General features: G+C 40.0%; 1 protein-coding gene across 5 annotated transcripts in view; it reads left to right on the top strand.

The window, feature by feature from the left end:
- MBNL3 (muscleblind like splicing regulator 3) overlaps positions 1 to 16956 on the top strand; it is a 101861-nt gene extending 84905 nt beyond the window's left edge. For 2 of the 5 annotated variants that reach the window (XM_032843352.1, XM_032843356.1), the window contains 7 exons: positions 4146 to 4337; positions 5425 to 5661; positions 8943 to 9093; positions 10549 to 10584; positions 13295 to 13389; positions 14330 to 14403; positions 16188 to 16276. In XM_032843352.1, coding sequence (XP_032699243.1) covers positions 4146 to 4337; positions 5425 to 5661; positions 8943 to 9093; positions 10549 to 10584; positions 13295 to 13389; positions 14330 to 14386 — 768 coding nt within the window. In that variant the 3' untranslated portion in view covers positions 14387 to 14403; positions 16188 to 16276. Of the gene's footprint in view, positions 1 to 4145; positions 4338 to 5424; positions 5662 to 8942; positions 9094 to 10548; positions 10585 to 13294; positions 13390 to 14329; positions 14404 to 16187 lie in introns of all 5 variants that reach the window. The other 3 variants (XM_032843354.1, XM_032843353.1, XM_032843355.1) reach the window with 3 other exon arrangements.
- Positions 16957 to 17244: the final 288 nt, after the last annotated feature.

The following is a 17244-nucleotide window of genomic DNA, read 5'->3' as shown; positions in this document are numbered from 1 at the left end:
GAATTCATGTTCTTGTGATTCTCTTAATTTCTGATTTCTACCTGATCTTCTGTATTTTTTTTTATAGCTTTGGCCTTTTCTTCTTTTTTTTCCCCCTCTATAGAGTTCTCTTTCTATTAGCCATGCAAGGTTTTGCTTTAATTTGTGTTGGTGGTGGTGGCGGTGGCAGTGGAGGTGGTTTGCTGAACTGTTGATAATCCTAACCCTTAGCATCCATTTATCCCAGACTCACATGGAAATGCTTATAGTCTTCAGGCTTCTTGCAGCTTCTTTGCTTTTCTCAGCTCTTGTCATCACCCCCGCCATCCATATTTCCTTCAATACCCTTTGTTAAAATTGGGCAACACTTGATCTCTTTATACTTTTCCTTTCCTAGTGGAGTACTGGTTAATTGTCGCTATTATTACACGGTGGTTCGCCAACAGGTAATTTTTAGGTCAGCCCTTGTTCACTTTTCAGGAACAGTCAAAATTGCCTTGCCTGTCTAAAGAAGAGGCCATTTGCCCTCTTGCCAGATTCGTACCTGCAGTAAGCACGTGGTGTCATGCAGACCTGTGTCTAGGCGCTCCATTCTAAGTGCTGGCCGACTTAGCAGCTTCTCTTCCACCAAACACAGGCAGATCCAGACCACGACATCCTCCCTTGCACTCTACATTTTACACCTTTCACACTCACACTGCTTTGCCTGCCTGCCTACCTGCAGTGCTTCCTCTTACTTGGACACTTCTGCGATTAAGATCAGAAAAGCCAGACCTAGATGAGAGCAACTCTTCACTTTTGACCCTTGAATTTTTTTTTTTCTCTAGCTCTCTCTTGGGCCACAGTGACTTATACATTAACAAGTGTGATTAGAACATAAACACCACTATCAGCTTGTGTCTGTTTGCAAAGTCAAGTCGCTATTATTAAGGGACCAATTAACTAGTCTGGAGGTTCCAAGGGCCTCCTGCAGTGTGCCTTTTGGCCATCTCAGTCCCCGCAGAACATCACTCGGAGAGCGTAGAGACGACCCAGCAAAAATCTGAAACCAAGATTATTCAGTTGTGCTCCACGTGAAGTTAGTCAAGTCTGAGGGAAATGAAAATGGCACATTTCAGTGTGCTTGGGGATTATCTAAGGACAGAAATTCATATGGTGACAGCAAACAGGGCTTCCTTTTATACTATATAAATGCTTGCCAATGAACAATAAAATTTAGGTATTATGAATGTTAGTCAAAGTTAAGAGTGTTATTTTTCTGGTATTAAAATCAAGTCAACAAATCGTTACCAAATGTTTGCCATCCTATAAAAGAAAATGTTTGGTCGTCTACCTCTAGACAGGAGCTCAGAGAGAGAATGCCTCAGTTACGTTGACTTCAGGCCAGGATTAGCCTCAGTGAGTTAAAGTATTTTGCATTTATCCAACGATAATTGTAATTGACCGTGGATATTATTGAAGTAGCTACAAACAGATCTAAGCTATTGGGCAGACACAAAGATTGCTTTAGCATAGCATTTCACTTCTATTTCTTTGTACTAGATTGAGGGATAACCCAATTTAAATAATAAGTTAACATTCCTTGAATGTATTTCAAGCATAGTCTTTTATTAAATTCTATTACAATGCAAAGATTTTTCAGAATCCTTTAAGACCCAACACGTGGAGCAACGCTCCTTAAATTTTACCTTTACAAGGTTCCATCTATCTTCCCATTGTTAGTTACCAACTAGTTATCGTTGTATAAAGAAATAGTTAAGAATCCTAATTTAGTAACAATTAAAAAATATTTTAGTGAATCCTGTAGTATTAGTTTCAACTTGCAGAATCTTGCCAAAAGTATGAAATTTCTATACATGCACATACAAAATTAGTGCTTTACTCCAGAGACTGACAGAGTGCTTTACTCTTTGGAATCCTCTAGAATGAGGGTCCGCAGTGGTTTCTGTAAATAACAAAATTGTAAATATTTTTTTTAAAGATTGTATTTATTTATTTGACACAGAGAGAGAAATCACAAATAGGCAGAGAGACAGGCAGAGAGAGAGGAGGAAACAGGCTCCCCACTGACCAGAGAGCCCGATGTGGGGCTCGATCCCAGGACCCTGAGATCATGACCCAAGCCGAAGGCAGAGGCTTAACCTTCTGAGCCACCCAGGCGCCCCGACAAAATTGTAAATATTTTAGGCTTCATGGGACAAGAGGCAAAGTTGAGGATATTATCTACAACTTTTTGTTAATACAAGTCTCCTAATGACAGTGGAATTTATTTAGGGATGGTGAAATATGGATTTCATATAAATATACATTTACTTTTTATGTGTTACGAAATATTATTCCTCTTTTACTTTTTTTCAACCACTTAAAAATGTAGAAAGCATTCTCACCATCTGGCCATCCAAAAACAAGCAGGCCAGATTTGGCTCAGGGGCTGCGGTTTGCCAATCCTTACCCTAGAACATAAGCTCTTAGATAGTGGGTAGTCCAGAGCCCAGCACCAATGGTGAATTCCGCGAGGGCTTTAAATTTCCTGAGGAGTTTCATAGACTAGTCCAAAGCTTTCCAGGAAGTCCAGGATTAAGGCAGACTAGGGCCCACCATTCTAGAGACAATCACTGACTTCTAAGAAGCATTTCCTTAGGCTCTGGTCATTCCTAGGGACTGTGCATTCACTCTTGGGAATTCCTACCCTAGTAACTAATACTGTTAGAGACACTGAGGGTAAATAAGTGTCTAGATGATCTTGTTATTCATGAATCAGTTGTGTCCACCATTCTTGTTGGCTTTTTAAGATTCAGAGGAAGCTGAAATTCCACACCTCTGGTTCTCAGAGGGAAAACCTTCTGATATTTTCAAATATTTAGGAAATAATTTAGGTTCGAGTGAATATCTGAAACATATTTAAGTGTCTAGACCATTTCAGGCTATAAATAGAAATCAGATTCAATCCACTAGGAATTTTTTTCTTTAAAACCCCATGGATGGGTTCTTGTTAGCTCCCCTGATGGGAAGGACTATAATAGAGGTATAGGCAGGATGAAAGAAAAAACTGAATGTGTGGGCCATCTGGGTGGCTCAGAAGGTTAAAGCCTCTGCCTTCGGTTCAGGTCATGATCCCAGGGTCCTGGGATCGAGCCCCACATCAGGCTCTCTGCTCAGCAGGGAGCCTGCTTCCTCTCTCTCTCTGCCTGCCTCTCTGCCTACCTGTGACCTTTGTCTGTCAAATAAATACATAAAATCTTAAAAACAAAACAAAACAAAAACTGAATGTGTGAGCTTACAGGCTGCTTAACAGGTAGCTGTTAGCCAAAGCTAAGCTGTTCAAATTCATGAAATGGAGTAGTTACTCTGGGGCAGAGGTGGTGGTGGGAAAACCAAAAATGTCTATTTGAAAGTAAATAAGGGTGGGCCCGGGTGGCTCAGTTAAGCATCTGCCTTCAGCTCAGGTCATGATCCTGGGGTCCTGGGTTCCAGCCCCAGGGCAGCCCCATGCTCAATGGGGAGTCTGCTTGAGGATTCTCTCTCCGTCTCCCTCTGCCCCTCCCCCTACTCAAGTTGCTTTCTCCCTCTCAAATACATAAATAAATCTTTTTTTAAAAATTCAGTAGTTTTTAAAGAGAATTGTAATAATGGTTCTCATATTTATAAAATGCAAAAAAGCAAAAAGTATCCAGAAGAGAGAGTGCGGTAACTTCAGTGGGAAATTTACTATGAATGTCAGAGAGAAAAGAGACTTAAAACGGAGTACTCTTGTGTGGTTCAAATACAGAGTTTTTACTCTGGGAAGGAGGAGAACCTGAAGTCGGCCTGCAAGGCACATTGCCTGCATGTATGATATCATTGGTGGCATGGTTTTTAGGTTAAAAACAGAAGCACAAGGGAAGACACCTTTCAAAGACATTCCATCAAGAAGACTTAATGTGGCTAATTCGTGACTTAACATTGTGTGCCTGGTTTGACCAGTTTACCAATAAATTTGTTACTCAATGAGATTTGTTGGTTTAAAGCAACTCCTATGTGGGAATTAATACGAGACGACAAAGAAACCAGAAGAAACAACGGTAAATTTGGATAGGACTTAGGCTTTTCAAAAGAATGTGTCCTTGTGTAAATAACAGAAAGAAACTATTTACCTCTAATACCTTTTTTCTCTTTTAAACATACAGACTTCTTTTCCTATGAATCCATCACTTGCGGCTAATCCTGGAATGGCTTTCAGTCCTTACTTACCTCATCCTGGGATGGGCCTGGTTCCTGCTGAGCTTATACCAAATGCCCCCGTTCTGATTTCTGGAAACCCGCCTCTCGCATTGCCAGCAGCTGCTGGTCCCAAACTGATGCGTTCGGATAAACTGGAGGTATTGGAGAAATATATAAATACCTATAGGGTAGATACTAACCTCATGCACAAAGCAACATACTCAGAGCCCAGGGTTGTGAATGCCTAAAATAAGTGCACCTGGGTTTCTAGCTTAGGGAGTACAGCCTCAGGAAAACGGTAAAGGTGTTCCTATGCAGTTGTACCCTGCTGTGAAGGACATTGATCCGCTTGTACAACAGGTCAAACAATGTTTTAGCGTGCCCAGCCGCGGACTTGCTGTGGAACAGGAAGCCTGGTGGGAACACTCCTTTTCCCCAGGCTTCTGCTTTAGAGACTGCAATGAACTGTATTTTTAATGAGTCTCTACTTGCTAGAATAATCAAACTGGGGGGATAAAAAAACGTAGACTAACTCTATGAATGCAGAATGTGAAACGAGTATCATAGTGTCTAAACCTTTTTCTCCATCTTAAGAATGATGGACTAGATAATAAATCTCCTCCCACCCACCCCCCGCCTACCAAAAGGCAATGTAAAAGAAACTTCAAAGAGCATTTTGATTTAAGGAAGTCCTTCAGTCTTCTCTTGTCATTCTTGATAGATTGAAAGAAATAGCTAGTCCGTTTCCTACAGAGTCAACGCCATTAGCTGAACTTGAGTGCCTGGCAGTGTATCGTAGCACAATCTGATTGGACACGTAGCTCAGTCGTGATCCACGATTTTGCTGGGGAAGATTGCGTGCTTGTGTGATAAAGACTCATCTTGGACTTGAGCAAAACAGCCCCCTCTTGCAAATTTGGCTAATTACACTTCAGGCTTTGAATTAACCGGAAGATTATAAAGTGGTTTTCCACAGTCCTTTTAAGCACTTCTGTTTCAATGTAAGGAAAACAGACAACTTTCCTTGGGAGGGAGCGGAGTGATTTTTCCCCTAGGACTAGAAATGTCTAGGTTTATACCCCACAGTGACTATGGCTTTACCTTATCCTTCAGCTTTGTAGATTTTTCCTAAATGGATGACAAAATCACGTAGACTACTGCTATCGCACTCGCTGGCCAATAAATAAAAGCTAATCACCTTCCAGGCATCAGTGTGATGTGTGTTTTGTTTTGTTTTAATTTCAGGTTTGCCGAGAATTCCAGCGTGGAAATTGTACCCGTGGTGAGAACGATTGTCGCTATGCTCACCCTACGGATGTTTCCATGATTGAGGCAAGTGATAATACTGTGACGATCTGCATGGATTACATCAAGGGGCGATGCACCCGGGAGAAGTGCAGGTACTTTCATCCTCCTGCACACTTGCAAGCCAAACTCAGGGCAGCTCATCACCAGATGAACCACTCAGCTGCCTCTGCTATGGTGAGTAGGAAGGAGGCAGGTGTTGTGGGCCATTGTCGGGTAATGATAGCATGTTCCCCAGCTTGTCGAATACCCTTGTAACCATGATCTTGGATGGTCATGAATGGATCTCACTCTGAATAGGGTTATGAGCTGGAGAAGAGAGAACCTGTTTATTCTGCTTTATTCACTGAAATTTTCTCAAAATAATCATTTCAAAGCTTTACTAATGATTTTTCATCAACTGTGCTTTTTTCCCATCTTTAGAGGAAGGCTAAATTATATAATTTAAACAGGAAATTATTTTTGAGTGGTTTTTGATAGCCTGACTCATTCTAATAACCTACAAAGGCAATAAGTTACCTCTTGACCCCATGAGGGATGCTTTGCTAGTAAGGATGCTTTGCTAGTAACGCACAACACTCCAGTGTGATGGGTTGAGAAATAGGAATTGGGGTTATTTAAGTTGGTCGTAGCTGTCCGTGACTTTGATAAGCAACTTGCAGTTTCTTTTTTGATGTGAGCCTTTCCTCGTGTTATAGGGTATAATAATCCCAATAAGGGACCAAACCCTGATGAAATCTCATGTTTCTGGGCTGTAGAGGGGAGGAGGAAAATACTCACCCACATGATTCTGAAGCCCATGACAGGAACTTGCCTCTTCCTAAAAGAGATATATTTATTTTCAAACATCTCTATTTGTGAAGAAGGTATTCCTCACATTGAGTCAAAATCTACCTTGCCATCACCAGAACTTAACACTTATTTCATTATACAAAATAAGTCAGTCCCTATTCTGTAGGAGTGGGACTCTCGTGTCTTTTTTCTAAAGCAAATACTCCAAATTTCTCTCAATTTTTCCCAGGGAGGGTAGATGGAAGGACACAGCACCAGTTCTCTCCCTTGATCTGGAAATCAGTCTCTTGATGAATTTTGAAAAAAACTTTACCAAGTGGTTTTTGTCTTAAATTCTTTCAAATGAAGGGATTTTAAGTTACGAAAATAGCAAGGTCTCCAGAATGTTCAGGGCAGGTTTCAACCCTCCCGTTCTTTGATCACTTCTGTTGGTGGCATAGAGTTTAGAAGCAGTGTGGCTCTGTAACAGAAAGGAGGAATGCAGTAAGCCCACAAGAGGAAAGGTTCTCATATGCCTGGGATGTACAAGGAACTTCTTGCTTACACCATTGAGCACCTGTTTCATGCTCAGTCATAGGGTCTTCCTATGTATGTGTCTATTTCTCCTGACTTGGGTGTGTTTGGTAGAAGACATAGAAGTCAGCCCCAAATTTCCATGTAGAGAGTTAACTATTTATTACCTGATAGGCCTTCATTTAGTACTCGTGAATATCAATATAAAATTCCTTTCTGAGTAACTGATCAGAGAAGAATCTTAGCAGTAAGGGCAGATTGGCCACCAGAATTGGTTTAAGGTAAGATCAAGTAAAGGAGGCTTCTTGAAGTAATATAAGCTTTCTGGAATACTACTCAGTCAGCAAAAAAAAGAGAAAAGAAAGCAATCTTGCCATTTGCAATGATGTGGATGGAACTAGAGGGTATTATACTAAGCAAAATAAGTCAGAGAAAGACAATTATCATGTGATCTCACTGATATGTGCAATTTGAGAAACAAGGCAGAGGATCATAGGGAGGAGAGGAAAAAATAAAAGAGGACGAAACCAGAGAGGGAGACAAACCATAAGAGACCCTTAATCATAGGAAACAGACTAAGGGTTGCTGGAGGTGGAGGGATGGGGTAACTGGGTGATGGGCATTAAGGAGGATGCATGATATAATGAGCACTGGGGCTTATAGAAGACTGATGAATCACTAACCTCCACCTCTGAAACTAGTAATACACTATATGTTAATTTAAAAAAAATAAATTTAGGGGCGCCTGGGTGGCTCAGTGGGTTAAGCCGCTGCCTTCGGCTCAGGTCATGATCTCAGAGTCCTGGGATCGAGCCTCGCATCGGGCTCTCTGCTCAGCAGGGAGCCTGCTTCCTCCTCGCTCTGCCTGCCTCTCTGCCTACTTGTGATCTCTCTGTCAAATAAATAAATAAAATCTTTAAAAATAAATAAATAAATAAATTTTAAAAATAAATAAAAGAAGCCAGGCATAAAAAAAAGAAAGAAATGTAAGATTTCTATATTTTTAAAGATTCAAAGCTGAAATGCTTCGTAAAGTTTTTTTTTTTTTTTTACCTTCTTCATGTTCACGTGCGTAGCTCAGCTTGACTTCACCGAAAGCAGTTTGCATGCATTTAAAAGCAAAAGAGGGGAAGGGTAAATATTTAGTTCCCAAAGGAAAATAGAGATACCTTTAGACTTTGAGATCCACAGGAAGAAGGAGATCATGGCTTGCCCTCTTTTTGGCATATAGAATGCTAGTCACTCAACACAAGGGTTCCTGTCTCCTTAAGAATTTGGAGCATACCTGAGTCTTATCGCCGGGACATTTTTTTAAGTCACGTGTAATTTGCTGACAAAAAAATAAAATGTAAAAAGTCATGTCAAACTTCTCCAGTGAATCTGATCAGGAGCAAATTTGACTGAGTATTATAAGCACAGTGGGATTTTGAAAGAAGTGTAGACATGAAAGAAGGATTTTAAATTCTAATGCATTTTAAATTAAACCTGACAAGGACTTAATGAAGCCAGTGATACATCTTGAAATGCACAGCGAGCATCTATAAATGAGAATTGCATGCATTTTGCTAACTGTATCACCTGGATGAGGTGGGTGGTGGGGAAGAAAAGAATTTATTTGCTTTTCCCTTACATGTTAGTTGGGACAAGCACAGTTCTGGATTTGGACCCGAATCTCTTCCATAATTTGGATTTTGTTTTATGGAACTACAGTATCAGGCTCTGACCTCCCGACATCTGTTTTATCACCTATATACCATTGATCTCCTAGATCCATGTTGGAATTTGAGCTGGCAAAAATCCCTTTCCTGCTCTCTCTGTTGCTTCTGCTCATCTCATTGTAATAGATTCAGGAATGAACATCCCCGAGGTATTAATTTCAAATGATTATTTGCTGTTAAGCTTCAGGTCACATCTTAGTCAAATGAGGAGGCTGCTTTTTATTTGCCTAAATGAGTGAAGTTGAAAATCAGGATGTTTCCCCTGTATGTTTATTTCCCATTTAGAACTAAGTACTCATCTAGTCAGTTGCTCAGTGGATAGGCTACCATGGCAAAGGGTTCCCGGGCCATGCCTTATCTAACTGCTGCTTGCTCGCTTTGAGTACATTTTTTACTTTCTCTGGTGCTATGTATTAATCCCTCCCTCCCTCACAGGCCCTCCAGCCTGGTATGCTTCAACTGATACCAAAGAGATCGGCACTTGAAAAGACCAATGGTGCCACTCCGGTCTTTAACCCCAGTGTTTTCCACTGCCAGCAGGCTCTGGCTAACCTGCAGCTCCCGCAGCCAGCATTTATCCCTGCAGGTGAGAACAGGGCTCTGGGCCGCGCGAGTCTAGCGATGTTGTGAATGTGTACAGTGCACGCCAGCTGCCAAAGAGCTTTAAAGCGAGCACTGTCAGCGGGAGTTTGGGTTGGAAATAAAATAAGGCTTTTAGACTTGATCTGCCAGTCTATAGGACCAAATGTTTCTATGATTCCTTAAGAGTAATGGTTTGAAATCAAATGAGGAAAAACTGTCAACATTTTTCCTTTTAGCATTTCTTAGTTTTTGCTTCTGATGATTGTTTCACTTGGTTCGGTCTCAAACTAATTCCTTGACTCTTAGGTATCACTTGAAAAGACACTGGTCACCCCTCAAAAAAAAAAAAGTGTTTCCCAGCTTCAGCGTTGCAATGATACATAATCTGTGTATCTTTGATATGCCAAAGATAGTGATAATAAAACTACCCTTGAACTTATAATGTAGTTATAAGACAGTATAGCATGTGTGTGTGTATGTGTATATATATCTCACATACTTTTATCCTTTAACTCTTATATCAATTAATATAAAAAAGTAGAGCAGTTTAACATATTTTCCTGATACTATGCAGGAAATTTTGTTACCTTCTACATTCAAATGTATGTAATAACATAACAGTTTTGTACCAAATTGAACAGAAAATTTTGTTCAAATAAATAACATATATAAGGGGAAATACTGTTCTTCCTGTGGTTCAGTACTTAAGAATGATCATATAGTCTCTTAGGAATAAATTGAAAATACTAACCACTGGGAGTACAGTAGATTTTTTTTTTACAAGAATCATAAATGCCCCAGTTGGGAAACTATTATTAAATGAAGCTGACATACTTTCAAATTAGGTTAGAAAGCCTTATTAATTACATAAACATACTAAACACATGGCATTGTATACCTACACTTGAAAACACCCATTGGTTAATTGGTAAATTAATCAGCTAATTAATTTAGAAGGAAACCATAGAAACCCAGTCTTTAGTTACTAACCACAGTAGTTCTTTATTTTAAAAACAGAAGTTTTATAATTTTTATACTTTTTTTTGCTGGATATGGCTAAGGTAAAGTCTAGACTTAGGAACGATGTATCAGAAGAATCCCTTTCCCCTCAATTAATAACAAAATTAAAATCTGTCAGGCTCAGTGCCCCCTCTTGATTAAAAGCCTATGGTGGACGAGGCTGTGGTAATTTAAATGCAATTTAAGCGAGGTAATTCCTTTAAGGAAAAAAATTAATGTTCATTTTTATACCTAAGAATCCAAGAATTACTTTGATTACCGGGGTTGGGGAGCTTAAAACTAAGCTGTAATTGTAAGCATGGGGTTTACTGGATTTGCATGTGCTCATTAATTAATATTGCAAAGAATATCTTTCTAGTTAAAAATGATTTCTCTCTGTAAAGATTTAATAATGAAATCTCTCTCCTTTACTTTTCACGCTTTTCTGCATGGTGTACAGGGCCAATACTGTGCATGGCACCCGCTTCAAGCGTTGGTAGGTTTTGTACAAACATTCTCACCTTTTTTTAATCCAAAAAAGTGTTTTTCTGTCATGACTGTGAAAGAGATGAGTGATTGGGTGATGTGGTTCACGGGCCACTGGCTTGGGAGGAAGGGTCATTTGAAAAGCGTCAGGGCACAAAGAAGAGAGGAAACAACGTCAAGAAGCTTGGAAATGGTCTTGTGGTCTGCCTTTGCTCTATGGAAGGCCAAGCATATTAATGACAAAAGTTGCAAGAAGGTACTTGCTTCTCACTCTAGTTTCAACACTGTGGCTAGGGACCTTTCCCTCTCCTGCTATTATAACGCAGATAGACCTTGATTGGAATCATTTATATGTATATACATCCTAGAAAACCAGTTGCATGCTAAGCTATAAGCAGGTTAGGGTACTTCATCCCAAATAGGAAGAAAGTAAGAGAATTCTGCACTTTTGTATTTTAAAGCTGATAGTTTAGCACCGTTTGAACATTTTCTGGATAGTGAAGATTTAATAGGGTGCTGTCTATTTCACATCTCTGTAGAATGACAACAGTGCTACACTCTTGAGTCCTAGGTGATCTCCACTGGAGCCCAATATGGACCCTGCCATTTCTCTCCTTTCATCCTAAAAACTGCAGCTGAAATATTTTGAAGCATTTCCTTAGCCAGCCAGAATGGGAAGTTTCATTCTTAGCTTTACATTGGTTGCTTTCAACGTGTAATTTGTAAAGTCTAACAAAACAGTTCTTCCCCTCCTACTCCCACCAAAGTTATCCAGGAGATCTTAATCATTCAGTACTCTAGGTTGACAAGGGATGAGTTAGGCAAAGCTAGAGCCTTCTCTGGTGTTCTGGGATGAATTCCATGGTGTTCTGGGAGGAAGTGCCAGGTGCATGGGAACCAGGCACAACAGAATCGTTTCAAAATGACTCTTTGGGGATATGTGATTCTTAACAATCTACCCACGGATCCTTTAATCAGTCACCAATACATCTGGTAGCCGTCTCAAGACCATTTTTACCGTCACTAACACTGAAGAAGAGAAGAAAGAGACTTGTTTGCATTGTAGGAGTTTGCAGTTCCCCAGCCCATGGGCACAGACACAGGGAGGAATTGTCCCACCACACCCCTCACCCCCCATGTCCTATCCATCCAAGACTTTTCATAGTTTTTGAGAGTTTGCCACAGCCTGACGTCTGTCCTGTTGGTTGACCAGAGCAGATGCAGAACCCCAAAGGGACAATCAGGTTTACTGAAACAAAAAGATCAAAATGACACACAGTAGTAGCACTCACGAACATAGCAAGGGTTGACCCCTGGCCTTGGAGGTGGGGCCTCAGTTATGGAGCGGTTGGCTGTCCCCTGTAGAAGGTAAACCATGTCCACTGATACTAACAGGAGCATCCCACGCGTATGATTAGAACAGACTTCTGCAAGTTGGTAAACTGCATCTCTGTCTTCACATTTTGTGACTCTGCCCCCTATCTTTTCACCTAAGAGCTCTGTGTAGGAATGCAAACTGCATGCTTCAGTGGCGCTGCTTCTGGTATAGTTGGTGTGCTCCGAAAGGGAAAACAAGGGTGGTTTTAGAATCGGCAGGTGATACACTAAGTGATGTCTGTAGGTAATGGGTAACTGGAGATACGCTTAAGGGGTGACTGCAGGATTTCTGTTAATCACCGCTTGGGGTACATTTGTGGTTTCTGTGACATTGTTGTATATTGATTTTCCTCTCTCCAGGCCATTTACTTACTCTGTAGACTTTCAGAAAATCTGAATTCAATAGATGTAGACATAAATTATTATATATGCACACTCGCCATTCGCACCGTACCATTCACACGTTAATTCCTTAGTTTGCTTTCCAGAATGAGCTAGAAACGAGAAAAGCATCCCAAAAGCTTCTAACATGAGATACAAACTAGAAAAAGCAGGAAAAAAAAATCCTGAAAGAGACGTGACAGCTGCTAGCCCTACAGTCCTTGCTTTAATATTTGCGATGAAGACACGGTTTTGTCGAATGTTTACGAGGAAGGACCCCATGTGTGTGTTTGACAAGCAGCCTACGTTTCCAAGGGATTTGCCAGAGGTGTACTTTAAACACCTGTGTGCATAGCCCACTGTATTCTTCATATACTTGCCCACCATATACCACCAATCAAACTGCCATTTCTGTGTGTGTGTATGTGTGTGTGTATGTAGATCAGGTAAGTCTACCTGTAACTGTCTCTTTGCACTGCCAATCTAGTGATGATACTCAGGTCTCTAAGTTGGTGAACCCGAGCACCAATTCATACTTTCCCACTCACATTTCAGATGTGCCTCCCAGTCACTTGTCTGCTTGACTAGGTATTCTGATAGCTAGCCTTGGTAAAATCAGCTTTTGTCATATGCGCTCATCATAACCCCTTCCGACAATGTGGCCTTTTAAGTCAACTATCTAACGGGAGTCTGCTGAACAACGAGCTGTTGAGAATGATTCCATTTCCTTCAATGGTGACTATAATTGGCTTTCCCCTTTTCTCTTTTTAAATTTTTCCCCCTTCTGTGCTGTGTTGCTTTGCACTGACTGTGATTGCATGTTGCACCCCGGTGTGTCCATTACGATGATGTCACATGGCTTTTTGCTGTGGTACCTACCACGCCCCATCCCATCGTTTCTGTCCTGGTTGCATAAAACCTCCACCCTCCCGTGTGTTGCTTCCGTGGTTTCCTACTGAAAGTGCCCATGATGCACGGCGCGCCTCCTACCACTGTGTCTGCGGCAACAACACCTGCCACCAACCTTCCGTTCGCTGCAGCGGCTACAGGCAATCAGGTTTGGCTATTTCTTTTACCTGTTCAGACCTAGACAACGACCGTATGTTGGTAAGGCCCCGTATATGCCTTTGGGATTGGCGAGAGACATTGATCCGTCCTCCTGTGTGTTTCTTAAGGAGTCACTACATTTTGTGTATCTTCCTGCAACGAACCAGCAGTTTCCTCATTTTGAATTAGTTACCAGAGGTCACTCTTCCTATACTATGCTCACGATCGCTGCTGTCACACCAATCCTCAAACACATATACGAAGTACTCCTTGAATGCTTCCTCATTGGTCAAGAGAAGAATTTGCTTTATTTTATTACCATTGTTTTGGTTATTGTGTTTGAACTTGCACTTAGTACTATCATCGCCTTTTACCTTCACACCTCCTGGAAAGAAAGCCAAATAATGCACTTCTTTCCAGGGCTCAGATATCCTTACCATTACCCCGTGATGACATCAGAGATGTCACACTGACACTCTGACACTCGGTGACACTCAGTGATGACATCAGAGATCTCACGGGCATTAGATGTGCCTGGGTTGTTGTGATTTTCATTTGCTTTAGGTATTTACAGGCAGAGTCCCAAAACAAATTTTAAACTGGGGGGGAGTCTCCAAATTGTCATGAGATACATATAACAATCATCATGTAACATGAGGGCCATTTTGCCTTATTAAGGTGGTATCCGCACTTTAAGACTGCACATTCCACCGGTGCTTCAATTACAAGTGTGATAACCACACAGCACACAGAGCATTAATCCACTGGGGGAATAAGCCACATTCTAATCCATGCTTTGCAAAATTAACTATTAGTGGATATGGTTAATATGTCTCAATTTTTCTGCAAAATTGATTATGCTTTTTAATTGCCATGTCCAAACAGTGAACAAAATAAATGGGATTCTTTCAAGAAACTATTTTAATCTACAATCTTTTTCACTACTATAGATACCCCCATTATCAATAGATGAACTGAATAGCAGCATGTTTGTTTCACAGATGTAGAAGTTACCAGTAGAACAGTAAGTTTCTTTAAGTATTAATATGAATATTATTTATAGATATCTTTTATTTACACAATTGCATTTGTTAAAGGCTTTGGTAAATATTTTCATTAATAGGCATTGCTTATAACTTAGAGCTTGAGTTTAGCACTCCAAATTTTCCAAATTGAAATGTGGAGAGCAAATACACAATTTTTTTCTGTGAAAAAAATGACAGCCAGTACTGTTTTCCCAATGAGCTTACAAATTCTGAGATGTTTTCCTATTATTAAAGGAGTGTGAGTTGTCAGCCCAAGGCACAGATCACTTTTGAATATTAATTCCTTAACACTTTTCTAGCTTCGTTGTGTTGCTGTTGTTGAAGCAAAGTAATTTTGTCACAGTCTGACTACAATGAATATCTTAAAAGACAGCAATATGCTTCTCCCATGATGTCGTAAAAGATCGTGCTTTTTATGCTCTGCCATTTTGTGTTGCTTTCCATGTAAGTCTATCAGAATTGCTCCAGCAATTGATTAATGATTAAATGATTAATGATTAATGATTAAATGATTAAAAATAATCATTATTTTAAATGATTAAAAATAATCATTATTTTCATCAAATTGTGGCTTTTTAAAAAATTGTTGTTGTTGGATTCCCTCCCCACCCCCCACCCCTTTGATCTCCCATTTGCCGGGTCCAGAGCCAGGCAAAGCACACACTTAATTTAAGCAGTCCTTCACTTGGAAATGTGACTTTTCAAGCCAATTAGGACTCCTAGGTATCTTAATTAATGACTGATAGGGACTTATTAAGCAAGTGTATGGATTCTGAATTGCATATATTAGTCATTGAAAGTTTGAGGTTCTCAGGGCTGGAGTGTTTCGTTTAATCGACAGAGGTGATGGTTCTATTCTCTTGGTGAACTAGTTCCCCAGAACCTGGCTTAGAACATGAACTCCTGGACAGAGCCTATGGCTGACTGCACATTAGACCATTAGACAAACAAGTCCTTTCAAGCATAAGGAATGTTTTTAAAAGATACCTTTGAATACATGGAATAATGGAATTAGCTATAAATCGTAGTTGTTTTCAGGGGAATCATCTGGGATGGTGGCAACTTGGGATTAGCATCCAACATGAGCAAACAGGTTTTGCAAACATCTGCCTGATTCTCATGGGCTGCGCTACAATAAAGTAAACAAAAGTTGTCAAATATAATGACGAGCTTTCCAACAGCTCCTGTTTGAGAATCGTGATTCCTTTTCGCTAGATTCCATTGGAAACCTTAGATGTCTTTGGCATACCATAATCACTTCCATGTGTAATAGATCTTGAAAATTTCTCCAGAGTTCAAAAACGTAGTTTTGTAAAATGCTATATTGGCTTGGCTATTTCTGCATGGCTCCAAACCATTCAGATAAAAAAAAGTTTCAAGTATATTTAATATTTGCGTGTTTCAAAACGGTGAGTATCGAACATGTTTTCCCAATGTACATTTGAAGAAAGTGGAGAGATGGGTGGCTGTTCATCCACACATTCAGGCATTGTGTGGATGACACCTTAAATGCCTGAGCACATGTCTGTCACCTTAGGGCGATTCTGAGCACTAGCACTCAGTGAGGCCATGAACTGTCATGCCGTATGACTCTCTGTGACCCTTTCCAACAGCCCCATTTTCACAGATGTAGGATATGAAACTCGAAGTGGGGGATATACAGAACTCGCGCAAGAACCAAGTATCCCGACTCCTACTTCAATAACCCCTTAATATTTCTCACTCTTTCTTTTTGTTTTGTTTTGTTTTTTTTCCATTTCAGTTGAAATTCTGAACAACAGAGTTACGGAGTATCAAGATCTCTCCATGAGAACCTCCATATGGCCTTTCCATGTATATTCTCGTAGGTCCTCTTCTACCAACGCAACAATAAGTGTGGTGCGGTCAATATATTAAACAAAATGCATCGACCAACCAACAGATTCAATTGACAAAACCAGTAAAGCATTAAACAGTCAGTGGAGATGTTAAAACAGCATAGAAAATGAGTAACTATCATTTATCTTATTTGAATTAGTAGGTAGAACGTGACCGTAAAGTTTTGTAGTTTGTTGCATTATTCTTTGTGATTTTTCCAATAACCATTATGCTGAGTGAATCTCCACAGTGGGTAAATGTTCATCTGTTTTGAAGTGTTACCTTACTGTTTTGTTTACACAATAGTCTATTGGGTTGATTTAGAATGTAACAAAGGTATCCAGTACCATTTTCCTCACTGTTGTATTGTATTGTATTGTGGTGTGTTGTGTTAGATTTTTACATACTATAGTGTTTTCCTCTAGATGTGTGGTGTTTGATTTCAACTAAAATATTACTAACGGGAAACAGAAATATGTGCATTTGAAAAACATAACAGATTAATGTTAATATGCTTTCTCTCTCTTCAGAACATTTCTGTAAGTTTCTTGGGGCAGACATTCATTATAAACATGCATGTGTATAATTTGTACCTGCCGAACTGACCTTGCATAATACAATAACATGACTAGGGTTTTTTGGGGGAGAGAGAAATAATTATCTGCAGAAAAAAACAGGGAACTTCTGAAAACATGAACCCCTAATGTCACTCCTCAAAAGCTTACAGAATTACAGTTCACCCTTAAAGGAATTTCTCAGCATTTATGTGAAGTGCCCATTACGTTTCTTGTGGTTCAAGGATCCTATCTCCTAGGTTAAGCATCTAAAGCTGAACCATTTGTCAACTTCAGCTGAAGACTGGTATTTGGAGCTTTAAAAGTATGCTTGATTGTAGGTTATAAATTAAACTGGAAGGTTAGGGCGTGGAGATGGTTTTCACGTTATTTAGAGGAAAGTGCGGG

Source organism: Lontra canadensis, unplaced genomic scaffold (genome assembly GCF_010015895.1).
Source record: "Lontra canadensis isolate GAN:19392208 unplaced genomic scaffold, GSC_riverotter_1.0 scaffold138, whole genome shotgun sequence".
Lineage (NCBI taxonomy): Eukaryota > Metazoa > Chordata > Mammalia > Carnivora > Mustelidae > Lontra > Lontra canadensis.
Note: the sequence above shows the minus strand (reverse complement) of the source record. Positions and strands in the feature narration are given on the sequence as shown.